This window comes from Colletotrichum aenigma (genome assembly GCF_013390185.1).
Source record: "Colletotrichum aenigma strain Cg56 chromosome Unknown KSG_Cg56_contig02, whole genome shotgun sequence".
Lineage (NCBI taxonomy): Eukaryota > Fungi > Ascomycota > Sordariomycetes > Glomerellales > Glomerellaceae > Colletotrichum > Colletotrichum aenigma.
This window is the reverse complement of record NW_023500908.1, coordinates 3,308,566-3,330,396: the sequence shown is the minus strand read 5'-3', so window position 1 is coordinate 3,330,396 and position 21,831 is coordinate 3,308,566. Positions and strand designations below refer to the sequence as shown.

At 54.0% G+C, this 21,831-nt stretch overlaps 6 protein-coding genes across 6 annotated transcripts; 2 read left to right on the top strand and 4 right to left on the bottom strand.

The window, feature by feature from the left end:
- Nucleotides 1-6,984: 6,984 nt before the first annotated feature.
- On the top strand, nt 6,985-7,440 carry CGCA056_v002947 (uncharacterized protein; the record flags this gene model as incomplete). Its single annotated transcript, XM_037318204.1, has 1 exon — nt 6,985-7,440. One exon carries the CDS (start codon nt 6,985-6,987, stop codon nt 7,438-7,440), a length of 456 nt encoding a protein of 151 aa, XP_037183212.1.
- Nucleotides 7,441-8,199: 759 nt separating this feature from the next.
- On the bottom strand, nt 8,200-9,630 carry CGCA056_v002946 (Trichothecene 3-O-acetyltransferase TRI101; the record flags this gene model as incomplete). The annotated part of the gene is made up of 1 exon (XM_037318203.1): nt 8,200-9,630. One exon carries the CDS (start codon nt 9,628-9,630, stop codon nt 8,200-8,202), a length of 1,431 nt encoding a protein of 476 aa, XP_037183211.1.
- A 1,138-nt stretch (nt 9,631-10,768) lies between these two features.
- Nucleotides 10,769-12,103, bottom strand: CGCA056_v002945 (uncharacterized protein; the record flags this gene model as incomplete). The annotated part of the gene is made up of 2 exons (XM_037318202.1): nt 10,769-11,558; nt 11,619-12,103. 2 exons carry the CDS (start codon nt 12,101-12,103, stop codon nt 10,769-10,771), a joined length of 1,275 nt encoding a protein of 424 aa, XP_037183210.1.
- A 3,517-nt stretch (nt 12,104-15,620) lies between these two features.
- VPS24 (Vacuolar protein-sorting-associated protein 24) lies at nt 15,621-16,368 on the bottom strand (the record flags this gene model as incomplete). The annotated part of the gene is made up of 2 exons (XM_037318201.1): nt 15,621-16,259; nt 16,321-16,368. The coding sequence occupies 2 exons, from the start codon at nt 16,366-16,368 to the stop codon at nt 15,621-15,623; spliced, it is 687 nt and encodes a 228-aa protein (XP_037183209.1).
- Nucleotides 16,369-18,185: 1,817 nt separating this feature from the next.
- On the top strand, nt 18,186-19,025 carry wos2 (the record flags this gene model as incomplete). Its single annotated transcript, XM_037318200.1, has 3 exons — nt 18,186-18,213; nt 18,332-18,724; nt 18,838-19,025. The coding sequence occupies 3 exons, from the start codon at nt 18,186-18,188 to the stop codon at nt 19,023-19,025; spliced, it is 609 nt and encodes a 202-aa protein (XP_037183208.1).
- Nucleotides 19,026-20,042: 1,017 nt separating this feature from the next.
- mlo3 (mRNA export protein mlo3) lies at nt 20,043-21,792 on the bottom strand (the record flags this gene model as incomplete). Its single annotated transcript, XM_037318199.1, has 5 exons — nt 20,043-20,304; nt 20,357-20,430; nt 20,483-20,647; nt 21,483-21,512; nt 21,562-21,792. 5 exons carry the CDS (start codon nt 21,790-21,792, stop codon nt 20,043-20,045), a joined length of 762 nt encoding a protein of 253 aa, XP_037183207.1.
- Between the last annotated feature and the right edge of the window lie 39 nt (nt 21,793-21,831).

Below are 21,831 nucleotides of genomic sequence, written 5' to 3'. Positions count from 1 at the left end.
GAGAGGTGGGCGTGTCGGTGGTAAAAACGCCGTAAAGACGGAGGGGGACCTGGACACAGAGACAGGGCTGGGCTGGGCGGCGCGCGGGAGGAAGTCCGTAGTCCGTTTCTTTGCTGGGAGGAACGGTAGAGTCGGCGTAACGCGTTACTTTTGGGTTGGACGGCGACCTTGGCTGGTGACTATTCTTGACGTGGCGTTGCCGAGGAGCTGGAGCTGAGCTGAGCGACCGATTTGTACCTGTAAATACGGCGCCGGTAGGTACGGAAGGAAGGTTCTGAGTCGCTGAAAGTCCGAATTGTAGGATACGGGCGGAACGATGGAAATCCTGCTTTCCTGGTGGTGGTGTTGATGTGTAATTCGGCGACGGCGGGAGGTTGTATGCCTGGTGACGACGACGCGGGCGACGCTGACTTGTGATGGTTGCGATGACGCTGATGATACTGGATTTGCTGCTGATGCTGATACTCTGGTGGGAGAGAGCGGAACAGCAGGATGACTCGGACATGAGGGCGAAAGAGTCATGGATAATATAGTGGCAGCGCAGAGGAGGGCATCTTCTCTTGTTTCTCTTGTTGATGGCTCAAACGAACATCATGGCGCAAACAGAGCTGAATCGCCAGGTCGGGGGAATGCGAACGGACGGGCCAGAATCCGTGTGCAAGCGGTCCAGGTCGCGGTCGAGTTCGTGATGGGTACCTTATCGCAGGTATCCGTACGCAGGGAGACGACATTCCAGCTGGCATCTGCAGCGCAAAACACCGTTTCTGTGAGTCGCAGCTGTGTAGCTGATTGTTCCCCCACGCCGCAGGGACAAACACGGTCCTCCCTACAGCCTGCTACTGCACCTCCAAGCTGCTCAGGGCTTCCGAGATGCGCTGAAGGGAGAGCTGGAGACAGAGAGTCAGAGTCAGGGACGGGTTGGGTTGGCAGCCAACGCGAGCCAAGAGCAGAGCCTGGCAGAATCTTGGGATGAGACAAACGGAGCGAGGCCGCATACGGGGAAGCAGCGGGAGCAACGCAGTTGCGGCAGAGCGGCAGCAGCCACGCAAAAAGCAACCAAGAAAACGGAAAAAGAACGAGCGGTGTTTGACCGCCTTGTCGTGAGGGGGGAGGTGTGAGTGAGGTGTGTCGGGATTGATTGGCTGCAGAGCAGCCCCCCTCCGCGATGGATCATGACTCTTCCTTTTTCCCTTGGAGGGAAGGAGCCCAGGAGAGAGACTCATCACAGTGAGGCTGGTCCATGGTCCATGGTCCATCACCTCTCAGGCGCCCCCCCCCCCCCCCCCCCCCGGGCCCCCCATCCAAAGGTCCCAAGGCCCCAAAGGCCCCCGTCTTCACAGTGACTGACTGCTGCTGTCTCTCCCGGGTCCCTCTTCCTAGCGAGCCGCGGGATGCCCACCGCCCTGGGGGCCCTGCTTAGGTCTCTTTCTCTTTCTCAGGCCTGGCTGCTCGGGGCCTCTGCCAATGCCTGCCAAAAACCGTCCCGACAGCGGCAACGGCAGCGGCAGGTCCTCCTTCCCGCCTCCAGACTCTCGTCCAGGCCCCCCCCCCAGGCGCAGTGTCCACAGCTTCTGGCCTTCACTTTTCTTCTTCTTCAGGGCGGGCCTTGATGGCCCTGTCCCCCGGGAGCACAAGAGCACAATCTGGACTGCCCCGGCCCTCGGGCCAGCCACACGGGCAGGTACTTGCCGCAGCAGTACATTCCAGCGACCGTTAGCTGGGCAATACCTCTGCGGAAAAGGTAGCCAGGCCAGGCCAGACCCAGGCCTCGGTGCGCTCGGTGCATGTCCGTCCAGTCTCTGGCATTGGATCCAGGCCATGGCCCTTCTCTCGCTGCCCTTTACGCACTATCTCGCGGCATAGCATTGCGCGGCTTGCGACTTGCGCGTAACTCTCGCAGGAATTCCTCGCCGACGATGCCAACCCCATTGGACATCCCCCCAATCGTTCATCTCTCGCTGAAATCGCAAACCTTCACCGAGTAATTCAAATGAGGGGGGCTCTGTCTGTCTGTCTGTTTCTGATTGACCTGTCGTGTCAGTCAGGTTGTCCACGTCGTTGGTTGTTGTACACATTACACACCCCTCACCAGCTCACCTCAAACAGCTTCTTCAGGTTGTTGGTAGTTGTTGCTAGCCTTGCTTTCGTACTTCGTAGTCACCATCACACACCCCCTCACTCCTCTTCTCTCTGAGGAGGAGCCGTGGATCGTCAGGTTCTAGCTTCAAATTGTTCCCTTTCTTTGGGCGTCAATAGGCCCCCTCTTTCAAGGGGGGAGGGGGCCACCGGGGGCCGCCCGGGGAGGGGCACAAGAGGACGAAGCGCAATTGCGCGACAACAGATGCATTCGGGGAACCACAGCGAGAGGATGGATGCCATTCCATTCCGTCCCATTTGCGCACGCACGCACGCATTGCCAGCCAACCCAGCAAGCAACTTACAACACTGAGGTGCGCAAGACTCAATGTGCGAGCGACCGGCGGTGATTCACCGCCGCCGGTCAACTCTGATGGATGGTTACGTCTGCTCTTGTTCCTGTCCCAACACCAAACACCAACATCTGCCCTACGGCCTTGTACTTGTACCACACCTGCAGTGGTCAGCCACCAGAATGAACCCTTCAAAATACCTTCTATGCACTACAAAAGTAGGTGTGCCAGCCCGTCTGCCGTGGCTGCATCCAGCACACCGTCCCGACTCCCGTCCAGGGCTGATGGACCGTCGAGTCGCCGTGTCTGGCGCCCCGCGCGGCGCATCGCATCGCATTGCATCCGCGCCCATCCCGCTCCAGTCACAAACGAGAACGGCGATATCGCACACACAAAATCGGTTTCTTCTTTCTTTTTTTCCCCAAGATTGCCAGACGGGGGCCAGCAAAAAACAATCATGGCGTGCCCTAACCAGGAGAGTAGGGACGGAAAAAAAAAAAACCAATTCCGTACCCCCGGCTCACGGTCGTTGTCTCTCACTTCTCACCTGCCCCATCCAACCCGCTGCGCCGGGTTGGGTCCCCGGGGGTCTGTCTCAGGTAATCTGGCTGCTGTTGGTCCTTTTTTTCTTTTTTTTCGGCATCCAATTTATTTCTTGCGAGGTTCATTTTTCCCGTCTTCGTCGACCTCGGTCGCTTTTGTCGCGACCGCAGCAGTCAACCCCAGGCCGTGCTACCCCGGCATCTCATCTTAATCATGTTGGATGTGTCCCAAGCTGTGGTGTCCCAGGTGCCCGGAGTCAGGCGTAGATAGGTGGCAAGGCCGGGGCAGGGCAGGACGAGGCGAGGACATGGATCCTGATCATTTGAGGCGCTTCTTCTTTCTTCCGCGAGGTGTGCCCGTCGTCGTCGTCGTCGTTGTCGTCGTCGTCGACAAGGCTCACCAAAGCGAAGACGCCAGGGGGCGTGGGCGCGGCAGCCATCAATCACGATCAAACCCGTTCATCACCGCAGCAATGGCATTCATCGCCCGCCTCGGGACAGGGCAGCAAATGCCAACCCCTCAAGCCACACCACAAGGTTTGGGATGATTCAGGGCAATCATTCTTGAGAATGCGACTGGCTTGGATGGATGGCCCGGATGCAACGATGCGACCGAAGCAGTTTGTCTCCCTCCTGTGCAATTCCGTCGCATGCCCGAAATTCCTCCATTCCTCCAGACTACAACTTGTCGTATCCGTAGGCATCTACCTACCTACCTTACCTCTGACACCCCTGAACTGCTGAAGCGAACCTCCTTCGTACGAACACGCACATCCATGATCCCGCATCCGCCTATTTTTTCCACAAGATGCGACGATGAGAAACTTACGAATCCATCCGTTCGTACAGGATGGGTTGCGTTGCCTATTTCTCGCTGAATCCGAATCCTGACTGACTCTGATTGCCATGCCTGCTGGATGCTGGCTGACTAGCATGCCCCCCCCCCAACGTCCAATGTTTCCGAATTCGAGTGTTGACACCTTGGCCGTCTAATGACAATTCCCATGCCAATACTGATGCGATACGACTCAAACACCGTTACAACATAGCAAGCAGCAGCAGCAGTGGCAAAGGCAAACCTGGGGGAGGGGCGGTGACAGCTGCATACTCGTTGACCGCCTTACACCTTGATGTAAGGTAAGGTATCCGTAGCTACTATATCGATACGTATTCGACAACGACAACGACAACGACGTAGTGTATCCGTACGGGCACTTTACCGACCTGCGCCTATACAACCTTACTCTCACCTCTTACATGCAGAGTACTATTCATACACTCGGCTACTTACCATTGAACAACATCCCTCTCTCCGCAGCGAAATCCGGCCGAGGTGACTGGCTGGCAGCTCAGCCCGACCCGAGGCGAGTGCTTCCCCGGCCTGACTCAGACTGGGGGTGGCGCGCGCCGGATTACATACTGCCCTTCCAAGACGGTACCACCACCACCGCCGACCTTTGTTACCCCGGATCGCCATGGCTGTTGGCCGTCGGCTGTTGGTGGGTGTAGAGGGTGAGGGTGTGGGTGTGTTGGGACGAGAACGGTGTAAATCACTTCCCACTTGCTTTGTTTGACCGATTATTTCTGCCGCTTGCCTGCTTACCTCACCTCAGCCAAGAAAGATACCGAATCCGCAGGCAGAAGGAACAAGCAGAAAAAGCCGTTGAGAGAGAGCCGAATGCATGTGTGTTCGGCCTGTGCCTGTCTTTGCTTTGCTTGTGTCTCTTCCCCGTCTCTTCCCCGCTACCCCAGTCGCACAAACACCCATTGACCATCAAACGGTGAGTTCGGATTGGGCCTTGAACGCAGTTTGCGACGACGGCACCACCACCACCAAGAACAGCCACCCATCCCGTCTCTTGCGCTCCCGTCGTTTGCGTCGTAAGCCAACCGAAACGGAGCGTTGGTGATTCTCGCATTCTGGCCTCTTTTGCCAAATGAGATGGCAAAGCTGCCTTCTCGCGCCGTGAGTGGTCCCCTTTCGTCAACGGCATTATCCCATCCCGATTCGGCATTGTAGGGAATATCGGATAATCCAGCAGCGAAAACCGCTGGCTCGCGATATCGCAGTCGCAAAAGGCATGATGCAGGCATGCAAGGGAAAGCCACATCAATGGCGTACGCAGGGGCAAAGCAATCGGATAAGAGTCCCTTTCGCCTCCAGGTAGCGGCAGGCAAGCAGGCATATCAAAATCCATGGAATGCTGTACCCAACACACAGTTCCTTTTTCGTCCTTGTTTCATGTCCATTAAACAAGACGACCTGAGGCGGGTGATGGATGGGGAAATGGGCGACGGATGCTACTCCGACACATGCCTGACTGACGGGCACCAGCGCGGCGGCTGCACTCGAGTCGCATCCGGTCCGTGCCAGCGACGGCACTGAGTCGACGATCAAGTGCAAAAGTTCAGATTGAAACGCCGGCCCTGACATTTGCGAACGCGCCCTTTCCCGTTCCATTCACGCGTGGCAGTATCCGTGGATCGTACACCGTACCTACGGAAAATCACACACCGGGATTGCAAAATTCCACGACACGAGAGCCACTCAGCGAACGACGGAGAGGGATGGAGGGGGTGAAGGACGACTACACCAGAACACGGGTATCGACACCGAAAACGAACGCCACACCGAAGAAACAAACCGCCGCCCTCGCCCTTCAACTGAAGGAGGAAGGCCGCGTCCAAACAAGCGTCGGCGACCTGCTGGGGCCTGGCGGTTGTTTGTCGTCGCAGGGCCTATTTTGCCAAACCGCAGGCGAAGCCCGAGCCAAATCTCTTTTTGCAAAACACCCCCAGCCAACTTCCAAGCCCATCGCAGCCATCGCCAGCCATCGCCGGTGCCAGGCGCCCGGTCGGCCGTTCTTCTTTCTCTTTGCGGATTTCGTGATTTTAGCCTGGCAAGCCCATTTGTGATCCCTAGCTCTCCCCTAGCTCCCAGCTCTTCCCGCTTGCCCGTCCGCGGCAACCTTGCCCCGGCCGCCGCTGCCCCCTCCCCTGGCTGGCGCACCGACCGGGAGAATGGGAAAAGAAAAAGAGGCCAGGCGAGATTGAGAGCTTCTAGAAGACCGCCGGGTCCCCTTGTCCAAAACGCGAAAGCTCCTGAAGGTGATTTTGGCCGGCAGCGGCTTGCGGGTCCCGGAGCAGGGGGTACTCTTCGGGCCTAGCTTCACTCCTTCTTGCTTGCTTCTTCACGGTTTTTTTTTTTTTTTTTTTTTTTTTCATGTGGAGTTCCTTCCCAACTTTCCGGCTCTTGTTCGGCTCCTCCCCAACCGGATTAGTTACCCGGAGAGACGGAACCAGATTGTGCACGGCCCGAAACGGCTGCATAATTAAATTCCAGCGCGACGGATTTCTCTGGATGCAAACGGTGGAACTCGCGAAACGGTCAAGCGTGTGGGTTCCGTCGTCCGGCACAGAACGTTGAAGATGCCGCAAGCGCGCTTGGGAGATTGAGTATATTGCAACCGCACCTTTCCTCCCTCTGGCATTTGACAGACTCAGATTGAATCTTGATATTGAGAAAATCAGGCTGCACACGGATACTGTTTGGCAGCGAGGGAAGCGGGTTGAGCGGGTGCACTGCACTGCGAGAAGACGTGTTCGCTTACCACGCAATACGATTCGTCAAGCTGCGGGTCTTCAGTGGTTGATAGACCTGCGACCAATGGAGAACCTTCATCCGTCATCACGGTCCGCCATGATTGGTGCGAATGCAATGGGATCTTCAACAGCTTCAGCAGGCTGTGGACAATTATCTGCAGGGACTTTTCGTAATGTTACTTTCGTCGGGCTGATCTGATCACAGCTCTCTCATTGAAGTGCCGGCCAAGAGGGAATCCCCGCTCAACCCCTCACTCACGAGCTGTAGACGGGTTGATGCTCATGATGTGTTGACAATCAGGCTGTAGATGCATGTTCGATAAAATCACTGGACCGAGTCGCTGCATTGCGCTCGCTGATCTGCTCCTGCAGCCACCACTGATATCATATTCCTTGAGTTTCACAACGTCATGCCGGTCCCGTACGAGATATCCGAAGCCATCCGGCACCAGAAGGCGCAATATTGCCGGTTCGCCGACTCCAACGAATGGCATCTCTTCGACGGCATCGCTCTCCCTGATGCGACCTTCAAGTTCTTCGACAAGGAGGGGGCGCTCGTGAAGCAGGGCGACACGGAAATGACTTTCGATAACCTCGCCGCGTTCCAGGCGCACTTCAGCAAGACGAACGCGCATATTGACGCGGTCCATATGGTGAACGCCGGCGAGCTGGATATGGTCGCCGAGGACGAGGTCAAGGCCATCTTCACGGTGGTCTACCATGGAGGCGCGCTGGATACGGAGGATGGGCTGCACTCGACCGGAGCAGGGCATTACCATGAGGTTTGGAAGAAGGTTGGGGATGATTGGTTTTTGAAGAGTTTGTGGATGAAGAGGATTTATTGGAAGGTTCAGGTGATTGCGTGAGATTGAGGGTGGGGGTGGACAACTTTGGTTGAGGCGTTGAGGATTCTTGTCTTGACAGGTTTCGGTTTATCGACGTTCATATGGGAGGATCGTGTGATAACTCGCTTTCAAATGTTCCATACGACAACTGTCGTGATCAATCTCGATGATCTGAGTACAACTCTCCTTTCCGGAAAATAGTAAACATTCCCCAGTGTCTGGCGGTAGAGAAGATCGTGAGATCGCGGTGTCGCGAGGTTGGGCCCGTCTTGGTGTTCGACGCATGCTCGATCTGTAGTCCAGCAGGTGTTGAGTATTGCTATATTTGTCTGGAGCTGACGCATTTGGCCACATGGGCAATGTTTACCCCTTCTCATTGAGCCGGTGCGAGATCACCCGAAAAAGGGTTGTGACATCCCAAGATGTTTGTAGTTTTCAATATCTCCATCATCCTGGAGACACCAGTTCACAAAAATAGGTTGCATGATGAAAGCCATTGGTCCGGAGTGTGACATGTTGAGACATTCAGCGACATACATCTTTTGGCAACTGCCTCAGAAGTTCCGGGCTACTGGATTTCTTTATAGCCTAAAGTGTCGAGAGCGAGAAAATCCACGTCGTTCAATTTGCGAACAATGCGATATGGCACGTAGACTGATGTCCTCGGAAACCCACCGAGGTGAAAGTTGACATTTGTAAATCAAGACCAAAATTGGCAAGATGACAATTGAGATTAAACCCAAATCAGACTCTGCCAACAACATGTTTGCCTGTTGACGTCTACTCAATATCAACCCCGCGATACTCGAAATACTCATTGAATTCCGGATCTCCAAGCAGCAAGTGGGCCATATCCTTCTCGAAAGAGATTGCAAACTCCGGGCCCTCGTCTGACTCCGTAGAAGGGTCGCGAGGAGGATAAATCACAACGACACCCTCGGTCACTTGGTCCATCAAATGCCTGTAACCGGAAGGCTTTCCGAAGCCGAAATCCGCAGACACAATGTTGGCATCACGGTGATCCGCGTGCAGAATTGACATTGGTGGAAAGGAGTCGATCCGGATGTTCATAGTCGCCTTCTCGCGCACCAGCGCAACCTGCTCGAGCATCTTGTTCAAGCCTTCCTGGGTAACACTGTCAGTCAATTGACGGATATATCGAGCCACTCTCCACTGCGGCCACTCAGAGATGAGTTCCTTCGCGGTCGGCTGTTCAACGGGCGCACTGGCGGTGGCCGCCACGGACATGACATTCTGCTGGATGCGAGCTGGCAGTGGCGGGGAATGCATTCGACGCCGCATATCGACAGGCTCGCACCAAAAGATCTTGGAGTCCGGGTCGGTTTGGAAGACTGGGGCCCGTACACGCACCGTATGCCGCCACAGGAAGGCGGCGAAGGCATCGTACGTTGATATCCACGTGCCGTCCTTGGGCTTGGCGAGCTCCTTTAGCTTCGATGCCTTACTCTTGGGTAGATGATAGAGTAGATCGACGCCGGCTTTGTGGCCGGGGTGACGCTCTGGAGGGGGCCGACCGCTGACTCTGAGCTCCTCAGGGGGATCGGGCTTGGTGAGGCGGGACGAATCGTTACAAGCTGGATCCCAAGAGGGGAACGGTGTGCCGTGGACGATGGCGTAGCAATTCTCTGCCAGTTGATGTGTGAAGCCAGCCCAGCCCATGACATCGTTGGCGTAATGATGGTGGTGCATATTGAAGACGAGGCCTCCGCGGACGAAGTTTGCTTTGAAAGCTGAGGTTACGGGGCTGTTGTCTGGGTAGACTTCAGGCTTTTCGCCGTATGTCATGGGCGGGACGCTCCAGAGCCTCTGGTCGCCAAGTATGACAGCGTTGTAGTTTGCCTGGTGGATGTCGTCGAAAGATTGGTATTTCTTGACGTCAGAAGGGTCGTCAAGCCACTGGACATGGAAGGCGACGATGCTATCCTTTCTCTTGGTAAAAGAGTGACCGCCCTCGGGATCCTTCTCGATGGAGCCGTTCAAATGCCGTGCTTGGGCGAGGGTCCGTTCGAGACCAGCCTTGAGGATCTCGACAACTCGAGGCTTCTCCTCGTCTAATAGCCGGAAGAAAACGGCATAGTTGCAGTAGACTTGCGCTGTGAGATAGTCAAGCGTAGAGACTTTGAATTTCTCTTCTTCGGGATCATTTTCCCATCCGTAAGGGCGAAGTTGGTAAACTTGTTGTTTTGCCATATTTTGTGTGAAGGGGTTGGGGCAGGTCGTTACTTCTCTCGAGGTTTCTTGCGAAATATAAACAAGTCGAAGTTGTAGAAGATCATATATAAAACCAAACGGCATTGGTGTTTGTATTGGAAGTATGTGTTATGCTACAAAGCCACGAAGCAACCGCAGTCTACCTCCTTGCTTCTTCGTTGGCTCGGTCCATTGCCTACTCTACTCATATTCCTGTACAGATGCAGATTTGCCAATGAGGAAGGGGTCACACTGCACCAACACGGCTTGAGCGGCTAATGTCTTCAATGACATTTCAATATTTACGACGATCATGACTTAAACTGGACTTGTCTGGCATGTACCTGGGGAGCAATGACCTATTTGGGGGGCTGCAGAATCTTGAGGGCTCACGATTGATGGACGTCGCAAGGCTGGCGAACGGGAATAAAGTGTCGACTCCGCGATCCCATTCTCAGTGGATGTTCGTTGGTCACCGGTCATCCCCAAAGGGTTGATGCCAACACTTGGCACTTCAACCCCACTTCATAGGCTCATGCAGTACTGACAGCATGATTTATTGGTTACTTTGAATGGTATAACGGGTCTTTTACCGGCGCTCATTGTTGCGGAGTGGAATTCGTATGTGGAGGAGTTAACCCCTGTAGGCGTTGTCGAGATGCGTATCACTTGTCTCAGAAAACTTTCCTGATAGTTGATGTCATACGGATTGAGATTTCAAGTTGAATCATAGGTCTCCATCTAATTTTGTTTGGGCTTAACGTGAAGAAACTTGGTGGGCCCATTAAGGAGGCGTATAAGAGAGTTTGCTGCAAGATAATATGTACTTCTGATAATGTAATCGACTAGAAAAACATGAGAAGCTGTGAGGAAGTTGAGATGAGGCCAGGATATTATGAAAACAGAAACAAATTCCTGTAGCTTCAGGTGTAACACGACATAATATCTAAGCCTTTGTATTGAATTATAATAAAGTTGAGAATGTTAGTTAGCTTTGGGATATCTCCTGACATATCTGAAATTATTAAGGTAAACGCATCGTCTAGATGTCTCCTACTTCTCTAAGAAACTTTTCAGCCACACGGCCTACTTTGGTTACCCCTCAACATTTAACTCGCTTCTTGTACGAAAGGGTACCCTAATGAGGCAAAGCAATCGCAAAACCAGCTAAGGCTGCCAAAGTCCACACCATAGCCAAAAACCCAGCACTACCTCCCGCAGTAGTCATACTCATTCTACAGGCCGCATTGGATGCGGTCTCCGTTGCCGTAGCGTCGCCGCCACCGCTACCCGCTCCCTCATCATTACGGTTGTAAACCATTGTGGCCGCCGGCTTGTACGCGACGGCAAACACTTCACCCGTGACCGAAGATGTTGGGGCGACGGACGACGCGCTCTCTATGCTCTCGGCGATAGATGACAACGATGGCTCAGAAAGTTTGGTTCTGATGCTTGGTGTTTCCGTGATTGGACACACGGAGGACACGGGAAGTTCGCCTTCGGTCACCGGAGACAACGTTGCAGTGGAGGAGACACCATCCGTGGAGGAAGCTGGTGCGAGCTCGAGATCTGTAGTCTCTATGACGGGCCGCGTTTCTATGACTGAGGGAACTGAGGGGGCAGGGGGCTCGCTTTCGGGGACCGGAGACGGCGTGGGAGTGGAGGGGACATCTTCCGTGTTAGGAGCTACTGTGGGCTTGAGCTCAATGTTCTCTGTAATCGAAGGTGCTATATTCGTCGAGGGTCGACTGATTGGCCCGAAGGACACAAAGCTGCCAGTCGTGACAGCTGTACCGTTGTAGGTGATGGCCCGCATGAAAGCGCCGAAATCACCGTTCTTTGTAGCTACTGGGCAAGCGGTCTTCTCGCCGTACACAGAGTCTTGAACGGATGAGAAACAGCCACCGTTTTTGCCGACGATGTATCCCCTGTGTCTTGTTAGTTGAAAAGTCGCTGCGTTTGTCCAAGATGCCAAATGTGTAACTCACTCAGGACAGCATAGAACAGCCATCTCGCCTTCTTCAAGCACCTCCATTAACACACTTAATCGCGGACTTTGCCCTAGTGTACCCCCTCCAAAGATGGTCTTCGGGACAACAGGTGGCGCGAAGACTCCAGAAGACGTGATATTTCCATCATCGCCCCTGAAGGCCGAACCAACAGTGGTGTACGCATCAGGACACAGACGGGCCGGAGAGAAGTAGGCGATCGTAGGTAAAACAGAATTCCCTTTGATACTGGCCGAGGAGTACGCCGCGTCCATCTTTTGGCCTGAAGGAAAACATGTGCCCTGGCTTGCAATACCACATGATTGCTTATAGTGGACGGCGACGCGATCGGTGACAAACCTATCTTGATCGGCGAGCCAAAGATCAGGCGAACGAGTTGCGCAAGCTGTTGGTACCGTAAATACGGTCGTTAGGGGGCCGATGCTGGTGATGGCATATTGCGATGCGATTGTTGCGGTTGGCATTTTGACGTTATTGATACAGCAGCTTAGTTTGGGTATCGGCTGCGTATCGACTCCGTTGCAGGTAGTTCAAAGAGAGAAGCAGAGATTCGTTTTGATCACACCGGCGGTCATGAGGGGAAGGCAGATAAATGTATTGGGACGCAGGGCACGAGGCCTCGTCAGGCGTCAAAAGCACAACTCACGCCGAGCTGAGATGCGTACAATGGTTGGGGGCGATCTTGTGCCGACAAGGGAACAACTAGGGTGCCAAATACTGAAGCCTCGAAGTTACCTGGCAGGCCAGTGAAAGCAGGGGGGATGTGTACAAAGACTGGTCAGCAAGGCAGACTACAAGTCACCTACTCGTTCTGTGTAGGGACAGGAGGCGCAGCGAGGTGCAGGCCATGCGTGTGAAGAGCATCCTTGAATAGAACCCAATCAGGAGCTTTAAAGGCCAACAAGGCGTTTGGAGCCTTGCGGTAGCAACCTTTTCGCAATTATTTTCCTAGGGTAGCATACTCACAACTCTGCATACTTTCGTCGAACCGAGATCTACATCGCTGTAGCCCACAAACCTGTCGCTAGATTTTGGTTTGGAATTTCTAGTTTCCGTGGAAAACTGGCAGAACCATCGGTTCAAGACCTTGCACAAGCTCGAGCGAGTCGAGCTAGAGTGACAACAAGATCATTCTCGTCTGTAAACAGATAGGGCCGGTTGGAAATCAGGCTGTGGAAGCGCCAACATCGGAGCAGGCTGTGCCACGATGCTTGTATGATGTTGCCTGAATCTGCATGTAAGACCCGCTATCAGCAGATGCCAATTTGCCAGGGCCTTGAAGTATTCAGCCTTTAAAATCTCGAATGGCAATGGGCGAAGTCCGCTCACTCCTTTGCAGCTTGACGGGTGGCTGTATGGACATAAGCAGCCTGCGAGCACATGAAATGGTCAACAACACTCGCTGCCATATCATACACTACCATATATAGCAGTGCACTCAATGTTATCACCCGAGACACTACGCATGCGTAAAGACTGACGCCGTCGAGATGGCCCGCTCAGGACACCCCATCAAATCAGAGAGCGAGACGAAGTACGCTCCTCTGCGCAAGCCCACAACAAATGCGCACCTCTGGTACTTTATCTACGATTCTCTGATTATTGTCTTGAGCGCTTTATCTGTTACTTTCTGGGTCCTAGGTGCTCAGAGTCCCCTTCTATACCCTTTCGACTTTGGACAGTGGTTGCTTGCCAACCCGAAGATCAGCACCATTATATGGACAGCCTGCGGTTCTGTTCTCGCGGCTGTTTTTATGTTCTTGCTCAAGGGTGTGCTGATTCTCATGTCTAAACAAAGAGCACGATCAGGGACCACTCTTTCTACAGTTGAAGGTATACTCTCTGAAAATTGTGTCAAACAGCTCACTCACCGAAATTAGGATGGAACAAGTGTGCAAACGAACAGCCCCTTCTCGATTCTCAACGCGCTCTGCTGTCTGGATTTACGGTGATTAATTGGCTTGTCGCTTTAACACTCACAACGGCCTTCACGACACTCCTCACCCCCACTAGTATCCTCGTAAGTGAGGCTATACTTGGTGATGAGGTTGACTTCACGGCCCCTGAATTCTTAGAATGGTACAACTTGAGAGATGCAGACGGGATACCGAAGAGGAAGATTTACGGATGCACACGATATACCTACAACTCATCCCTCGGGTCTATCAACTTCCCGACTTGCCCGTTTGCAGACGACCCAGTCGCCTGTATTTCCGCGGGGGTCTCTGCTGCGCAAGAATCCCTTGGTGCTCAGAATGCCTCCGTTCGGGTGGTTGATAGCCTCTTCAAAGGCTCGACCGGCGGTGTGCTTCCCCTCGGCTTTGGCGGCATCTCGGCCTTCAGCAACGTTGGTTTTGAATCGTGGCCATCTACTACCAAGTACCCCCACTTCAACTATACCCTATCACAGCAAGGTCTCTCAGCAGAAATATCCTGCCACGAGACACCAGGCACGCCCATCCAGTCCGAAACTCTCCAGAGTATCAACGTAACAAACTCCGCCCAAAACGCGGATATGCTGTTGGTCAAGTTTTCCGTACAGAACGACTACTGTGACTCCACGCATACCTGGCTTGTCCCGAGTCTAGGTATCGTGGCCCCCACGTTATGCCAACCGGACGAAAATACTAAGAAGTATGAGCTGTTTCTGGCGTCCTTTGGGAAATATTCAGCCCTCCCCAACATGGCATGTTCGATCGAACCGATCATCACGAAGAACGTTGTGACCTATTCTACAACCACAGGCCTTTTCACGTCAACAATTGTGGAAAGGCTGGGTGGTTCGGCTGTGCCTAACGAGACTGCCGAGGCCGTCTCCTGGCTCTTTATGATTTCAATCACCAGCTGGGTACGTCATGCTCTATTCGTCTTCGCTGATTTGCTTTACACACGCACTGACTGCAACCACCACGGCAGGGAAGTGGCCTCATCGATTCTGTGCTCAGTCTCAACACGACAGGGAAGAATTCCAGAGACTATTCCTACCGAACCGCTATCGAAGATGTGTTACGTGGGATCGTCGAATACGAGGGCAGTACATTGCGTATCTACTACTCAGCGAATGAGGCAGCCGGTCGCAGCACTTTGAATGGCACGTATAACGTTTTTCGTATGGGGTATAACCATACGCAACTCACGTCTCTTCTTATCGTGCTCCCATTCATCGCATATCTGGTATTTGTCTCAGGCTGGTATACAATAAAGGGACTTAAGACTGGTGTAGCGATTGACGATACGTTCGATCCAACAGACAGTGCTGCACTGGTTACTGCAGCAGCAGTGGGAGCTTCATCCGGGAAGCTTGACTTGGGAACAATGAAGGAGCTTGGAGAAAATCATAGCCTGGTTCGGGAAGTTAAACGTAGGTACGCTGGCAGAAAGGGGGGACTAGTGACCGCTGAGGTGACGGAGAGCAATGAGGTTTCTAGCATAGATGCGTAGATAATGATAACATTTAGCGCATCACTTTGCTGGCGACATGAATTACCTCTGAAAGCTGCCGACATTGCCTATGGCCTTGGCTGTTGCGCTGATATCCATGTCACTATTCACTTGTATGGTTAGCCTCCCATTCAGCTGGGAAACACGTCTTCACGTGTAGCCAATCCGATGACCAGACGAACAAGGCCCCGTGGCGGCGGATATCTCATCTTTGACAAAGTTTACGTCGCGGCAGCATGCTCTTTAGTGAATACCGCCCCACGGCCATCTTCAACTTGTATAGCCTCGTGAGGACTTGATGAATTGTGTGTCTTTCGACCTCGTCTACTCCAAACGCCAGACGAAACATGAAGATGATATATGGGAACAACAAACGGATGAGTCTCAGCGGAGCGGCCGAGATGATAACCGGCTTAAGCCCCTCGGTGCCGAGCGCCTACGCGACGCTATATCAAGATTTCCCATGCAGAACCTTCCACGCAACCGAAACGCCGTGTACGCCGTCTGTGTCGAGATGCAGAGAAGAAAGAAGCGCCGCCCTTAGCTCCTCAAGGCTTCGAGCCTGTTGCGCATCTGGTCCATCATAGCCTCGGCATCCTCCTCTTCCTCCTCGGCTTCGACCGGCTTGGGCTCCTGTGCAACGGGTACGGCGGGGAGCTGTTCCTTGGGCATGCGGTCCTTGAGGATCTCTCCAAGTACCTTATCAACCTCACCCTCGGCCTCCTCCTCTTCCAGCTCGTCCATATCCTCTGGCAAGCTCTCGCCGACCATCTCCTCGATGATACCAGCCTTCATCAGCTCTGCGCTCAATTCCTGCATCGTACCGGCCAATTCGGGTAGTCGGATCAGGCGGTTGACGTCCTTCATGACGCCGACGCTTGCGCGGATGCTACCCTCGATCTTACGCACGGCAAAGGCTTCGTTGACCTGCATCTGGACGCTGTTGAGCTGGGCCTTCGAAGTAATGAGTCGAGAACTTGTTTTTCGCGCGCGGATGAGCTCGCGGGCAAAGTCGCGGGCTTCCTTTTGTGCTTGCTTCGCCCGCGTGGGGTCTCGTTGGGCTCGCTTATCGGCTTGGACGATGAGTTGCTTCGTCTTGGCTTCGACTTGTCTGACTTGGTTGATGTCGCGGTCTAGTTTGCGGATGTTGGAGCGCATGAGAGCATTGCACTTTCGCAGCTGCAGGAGAGGAGTCTGGTCAGTGTCTTTGGTGTTTCGTCGGGCGGTAGAGCTGCCGTACCTGTTGCTGCGGATCGGGCTTGACGAACAGCGATTTGAGGGTCTCCATGATGAGCTGGGCGGCGGACAATGGCCGGTGAACGCCGTCAATGTGTGGAGATTCGGCTTCGAGGCGTAGGTGCAAGCGCGGGACTGATGGATGCGTGATGGGCTGTCGCCAGCCTCGTTTGTTGGCGGGTTCGATAAGCGCTGCCTTGGGTCTGGGAGCGATGTGTCGTCATTCCCTGTGTCGCTGCCTCAACTGATACGGGCCGTAGTGGGGGACTGTCGTCACGTGGAGACGCTGCAAATTGTATGCGCGTAAGAAGGAAAAGTATAATACCGGGGCGCGTCCGTGGTAAACCATGCGAATCACCAATCGGGGCGAGGAAACCTTCGGCTCACTCTGAACAGGCGGCTTGGCGGACAGCTCAAGCAACAAACTTGAGTCTAAGGTTACAGCTGCTGCTAGTTCATCCTGTCGACTTGTCACATCTCTCGGCAAGTGCAGAATTATCAGGATTGGGTTGTTCTGACGCAGAAAGTGACATCTCCATCGGATGGTATTCTACGGACACGCAGAGGAGTCCAAGTTGGCAGGACACATACTGCGGTAATCCGCCTCGCCCGGCAAAGTCGTATGCTAGCAAATGAGGCCCCAAGGTGGGGGGATCCACGATGATCTCACTGCACTTAAGATCTGATGGGAAAAAAGACGAGATGAAGCTTGATGACAAGCACGTTCTGTCTCAGATGGAGCAAACGGTACTCCGACAGCACGGTACCACAACAAGGCACTTTATGAATAGCAGGTGAATACTTCGCGGACGCCGACGAAAGGAGCAGCGCAGAAAACAAAGCTGTTTCGTGTTTGTGCCGTGTTTCTCGCATGTTGCGCCTCACTCTGAGCTGCAGCAAGCACACGCACGTCCAGCGAGCCAACCCAACTCAGTGCGATGCCATGCCTATTTCGTGGGGTTGCAAGGGGGGCTGGAAGTCTACCGCAGCAGTGCTGCACGCCCAGCCAGCACTGAGATGCCTCTTCCAATTGCAAGCAAACGTCAGCAGAGAGGGGAAAGAGCAGGGAAGGAGGTACTTTCGGCTGAGTGGGCCTCGCCCCAGAGATCGAAGTACCTGGCAGCCGCTGGAAAAGCAGGCGCGAGGCTCAGCCTGCAAGTCCAGAACTCCAGCCAGGTACCTGGCGCAGAATCGCTGGACGAAAAAAAAAAGCGAGTGAAGGATCTGACTGGCAGGCGGAAGGGCATGAATGGCAGACAAGCAAACTGGAAAGAGCGCGCCAGAAGAGGGGAAGGGAGTGGAAGGGATAGGATTCCTAAGCGTACAGTGCGTTCAGCCCTGCCAGGGTCCGGTCCGCAGCGGCCCAGTGCAGCACTATTGACCTGGGTACCTAAGGTGAGGTGACTTGCTTAGGAAAGGTACTGCCAGCCTAGGAGGTAGGTACAGCTCGTGGCACTTGGTGGGCTGCCGTTGCCTGCTGCTGCCGTTCCAAATCTTTCGAGCGCCTTCTACAATTGCCCGTGATCCCCTAGGCGGTAACTACGACTGGAACCCACCCCGGCCTCACCCCAACACCAGGGCCCAGCCTTTTCCAACCGTAGCCTCACAAACCCCTTCTTAGCTTCCACTCTCCTCCCCCTCGCACACTCTGATCTTGCTCCTACCTTATTTCACACCCCTACCTACCTTACAACACAAGTCAGTCGTCCTCTGTCACAACAACAAACCACCTGGCGTGTTAACTCTTCTCCCAGGCTATATTGCAACTTCTCTTGCGATATCTGCGAAACGTTTGCGCACCCGCGTAAAATAACTACCCCTCATCCCCCGTCATAGCTCCTTACAAGAATCACATCCACCACCACCAAAATGTCCGACACCACGGCAACTCCTGAGGGTACGTGCAAAACTTGACTGTCGTATTCGAGGTGCCAATCGCCGCGCCTTAAACCCGGACAGCCCATTTACCGACCTTGCCGTTGTGTGTGCGCAGCAAGCTAACAAGTCTTCAACAGTTCTCTGGGCCCAGCGCTCCAGCTCCTCCGACGAGTCCAAGAACTTCGTCTACCTGACCATCTCCGTCCCTGACGTCCCGGCCTCCAACCTCAAGCTCGACCTCAAGCCCACCGGCCTGAGCTTCAAGGGCCACTCCGACTCTCTGAAGCGGACGTACGCCCTCGACGTTGAGTTCTACGCCGAGATCGACCCCGCCGAGAGCAAAATCAACCACACTGGCAAGAACGTCGAGCTCAAGCTCCAGAAGAAGGAGCTCAAGGAGGAGTACTGGCCCCGTCTCCTGAAGGAGCCCAAGAAGGTTCACTTCCTCAAGACCGACTTCGACAAGTGGGTCGACGAGGACGAGCAGGAGGAGGCTGGCGAGGAGGACTTCTCCCAGTTCGGTGGCATGGGTACGTGAAAAAAGCTCGAACCCCACGGCGAACACTTCTACCCCGCGAAGGCGGGGCTCTCCGCCGATTTTCCAATTTCCGAGTTTCCACGTTGCTGACATATGCATTTGCAGGTGGCATGCCCGGCATGGGCGGCGCTGGCGGCGACTTCGGCGGCATCGACTTCTCCAAGCTCGGAGGCGGTGCCCCGGGTATGGAGGACGTCGACGACGAGGAGGAGGATGAGGATGACATGCCCCCTCTGGAGGGTGAGGAAGACGATAAGGCGGCCCCGGCCGCTGGCAAGGCTGCCGAGAAATAAGCTGGTTCATTATTCCCCTCTTCACCTGTCGAACCCACTTCGAGAGATCGACTTTTCCCGGTATCAGAGCCAGCTCCTTGGCAAAAGCAGCAGGCGTTTTCGGCTCTTACTTACGGGACCGCGGAATCTACGCTCTAGACTCATGACCTGAATGTACTCTTTGATCAAGATAAAAAAGAAAGACGTTATGTGTGATGTGTGTTTTGGGGGGTTATGGACGAGAGACAGAGAGACAAGGCATTCGGCGAAGAGATATGACTGTTCTCTGTTTCTTCATCCAAGGATTTTAGCTGAGGCGGTATTCGGTTCTACCTGTACTAGGCCATTACGGATGGTGTCGTCTGGGGACTAGGCCGATTCATCAAGTCAATTCAACGATCTTTCTCCGCCCATTCTGTTCATCTGTAACATGCCTAGGCGGTGCTTTTGGGCACCTATGTGATGACGTCTGACCTGTTGTCAATATTTACCATCTTAAAACAGGCTGGAAAACACTGCGACATCAATATCAATAACATTTGGCAGATCATCTACCGTAGACTGACGTAGGCCTCGCTTGCTGGCATCGGTCTTACGAATCTCGCGTCATCATGACTTTCAGAATCACTCAGATTTGAACTCATGTCGGGGGCTCGGCGTTTTGTGTATTAAAGTCGCTCTGACTTTGGGGTTTGTTATAGTACATGCCCTGCTACCGAACAACCGGGGCGAAGCAAATGTATATGTCGGTACCTTGTCAGTTCTTTCGAACTGAGAGCACCATTTTGGTAGTTTTGGGTTGAGCCGAAAGGCTGGGGAGGCAATCTGTAAGTTTGAAAACCAATGCGTGTCAAAATCAAAGCCAGAATCCCGTAGCCTCCGCTCGTCTACTCCCCTTCCAGCATTCTGTTGTGAGAGTCTCACGAAACGCGCAAAAAGGAAAGATCAAAGGCGCCCCCACGCGTTGTCCTTCTTCAACTTTCTCAGTACCTGGCATTCGTGGGCGTATCCGAGGCCAAGTTTATGCTCGAGCTCGGTTTACATGATGTCCTCCTCCATGGCGGCATCGCCGTTCGTGGCAGCTGGGGCGGGAGCCGCAGCATTCTCGTTGTTAGCGTTGCCAGACTCGAAGTAGTCAGCCATCTCGGAGTCAAGTTCCTCCTGAGTCTTCTTGGCGGGACGACCAGAGCGGGCACGGCGTGGCTTCTTGCCAGCCTGAGCATTTCCAGCAGCAGGACCCTTGCTGGCATTAGCGTTGCGCTTATTGATGGCAGCCGACTTGGGCTGAGCCTTGGGCTGACTGAGAAGCTGTTAGTGTCGAGCCGGGAATGATTTGCTCATACTCTACTTACGAAGTGCGCTCAGCAAGAGTCTTGGAGGGGGGGATGACGTTGGCAGCTTGAGAAGCACTGACAACAATCTCAATCTGTCGTTTGTTAGACGGGTTCATAAATAGCAGCATCGTGTGTATCACATACCTTGATGGGGCGGTTGTCGACGAGAAGACCGTTCAGCTTCTGGAAGGCCTTGCTAGCGCCATCCGCGTCACGGAAGGTAATGTTCGCGATGCCGCGGCTGACGGAGTTGGGTCCGTAGGAGATTTCTACCCTCTTGATGGGTCCAACTGAAGTGAGGAAGTACTCCTGATGGAAGTCGATGTTAGTTATCCGCAAGCGCTGTATATCAATCACAATCGTCGTCTTCAAAATCCGCGCCGGGCAGGGCAAGAAACCGAGAAATCCAAGAATCGCCGGAGCATGGGACAATATAAGCGAGCAGAGCAGTGAGCGTTAGTACGCGTGTCAGCGTCCATCCCCACAGGTGCCCAGCAAAGTCAAATCGTCTGCGCGAAGTCGCCATCTTGTCGAAGGGTATCACCCCAATTCGGAAAAGAAACAGTCGCAGCTAAGTCTCGGAGCAGTCGGCACTGGCACTTTCGCCAATAGGCATCTTTCAGCCATATTGATCGCTTGCACAAATCCCCCGGATCCCGCTAGAATTCGAGTCATGCTAGGTCGGCGTATCGATAGCGGTGAAGCTAGATATTGGAGCCATCCTAGCCTGTACTGCGCTGATGCTCACTGCTGTGCTCGCTGAAAGGGCTTCATCTCGTGTTGCTTGCTATGCTTTGTGGACAGCATTCGCGAACCAAGCTGTTGATTGAACATGACGTGACTACCAACGTCCCATTTGTTGCAGTCTGCGCTATCAATCTTCTGAGGTGCTGACCAGGCTACCCGAGATGACGATTTCATGGCGCGACCAGGGCGTGCTCAACTTCCGATGGACTCTGCACCATATCTCAGGAATTGCAGCATCGAGGAAGGAGTCTTGCGGTATCTTGACATGTTCCAGCTGGCAAGTGGCAATGGCCACCATGGGTTTCATCTCGCTACGGCGCCGGTAGGGAAAGAGGACGGGCGAGAAATGACAGGTCGAACAAAGTCCGAGGGCTGAAGAGCCTTATCGGCAACATACCTTGATCTGTTGCTCGGAGACATCCTTGGGCTGCGGAAAAGTTAGTAGGAGTTTGTAGCGATACGGGCGTGCGACTTACCAGGTTGCTCACGATGACCTTGCTGTCACCAGAGCCTTGCGAGGGCTTAGCGGCGTTGGGCTTGTTTGCGGCGGCACGCGCAGGCTTCGATGTCTTCTGAACACCGCCGACTGGGGCAGCGGCCGCAGGGCGACCAGTGGAACGGCGCTGGGAGCGACGACGGGGACCGCCGGAGGAGCGACGCTGAGTGGAGAGGATCTCGTCAAGAGACTGGTCAAGCTTGCCAGACATGGTGAATGTGGATTTGGGGGACGTTGGTTTGAGGGTATA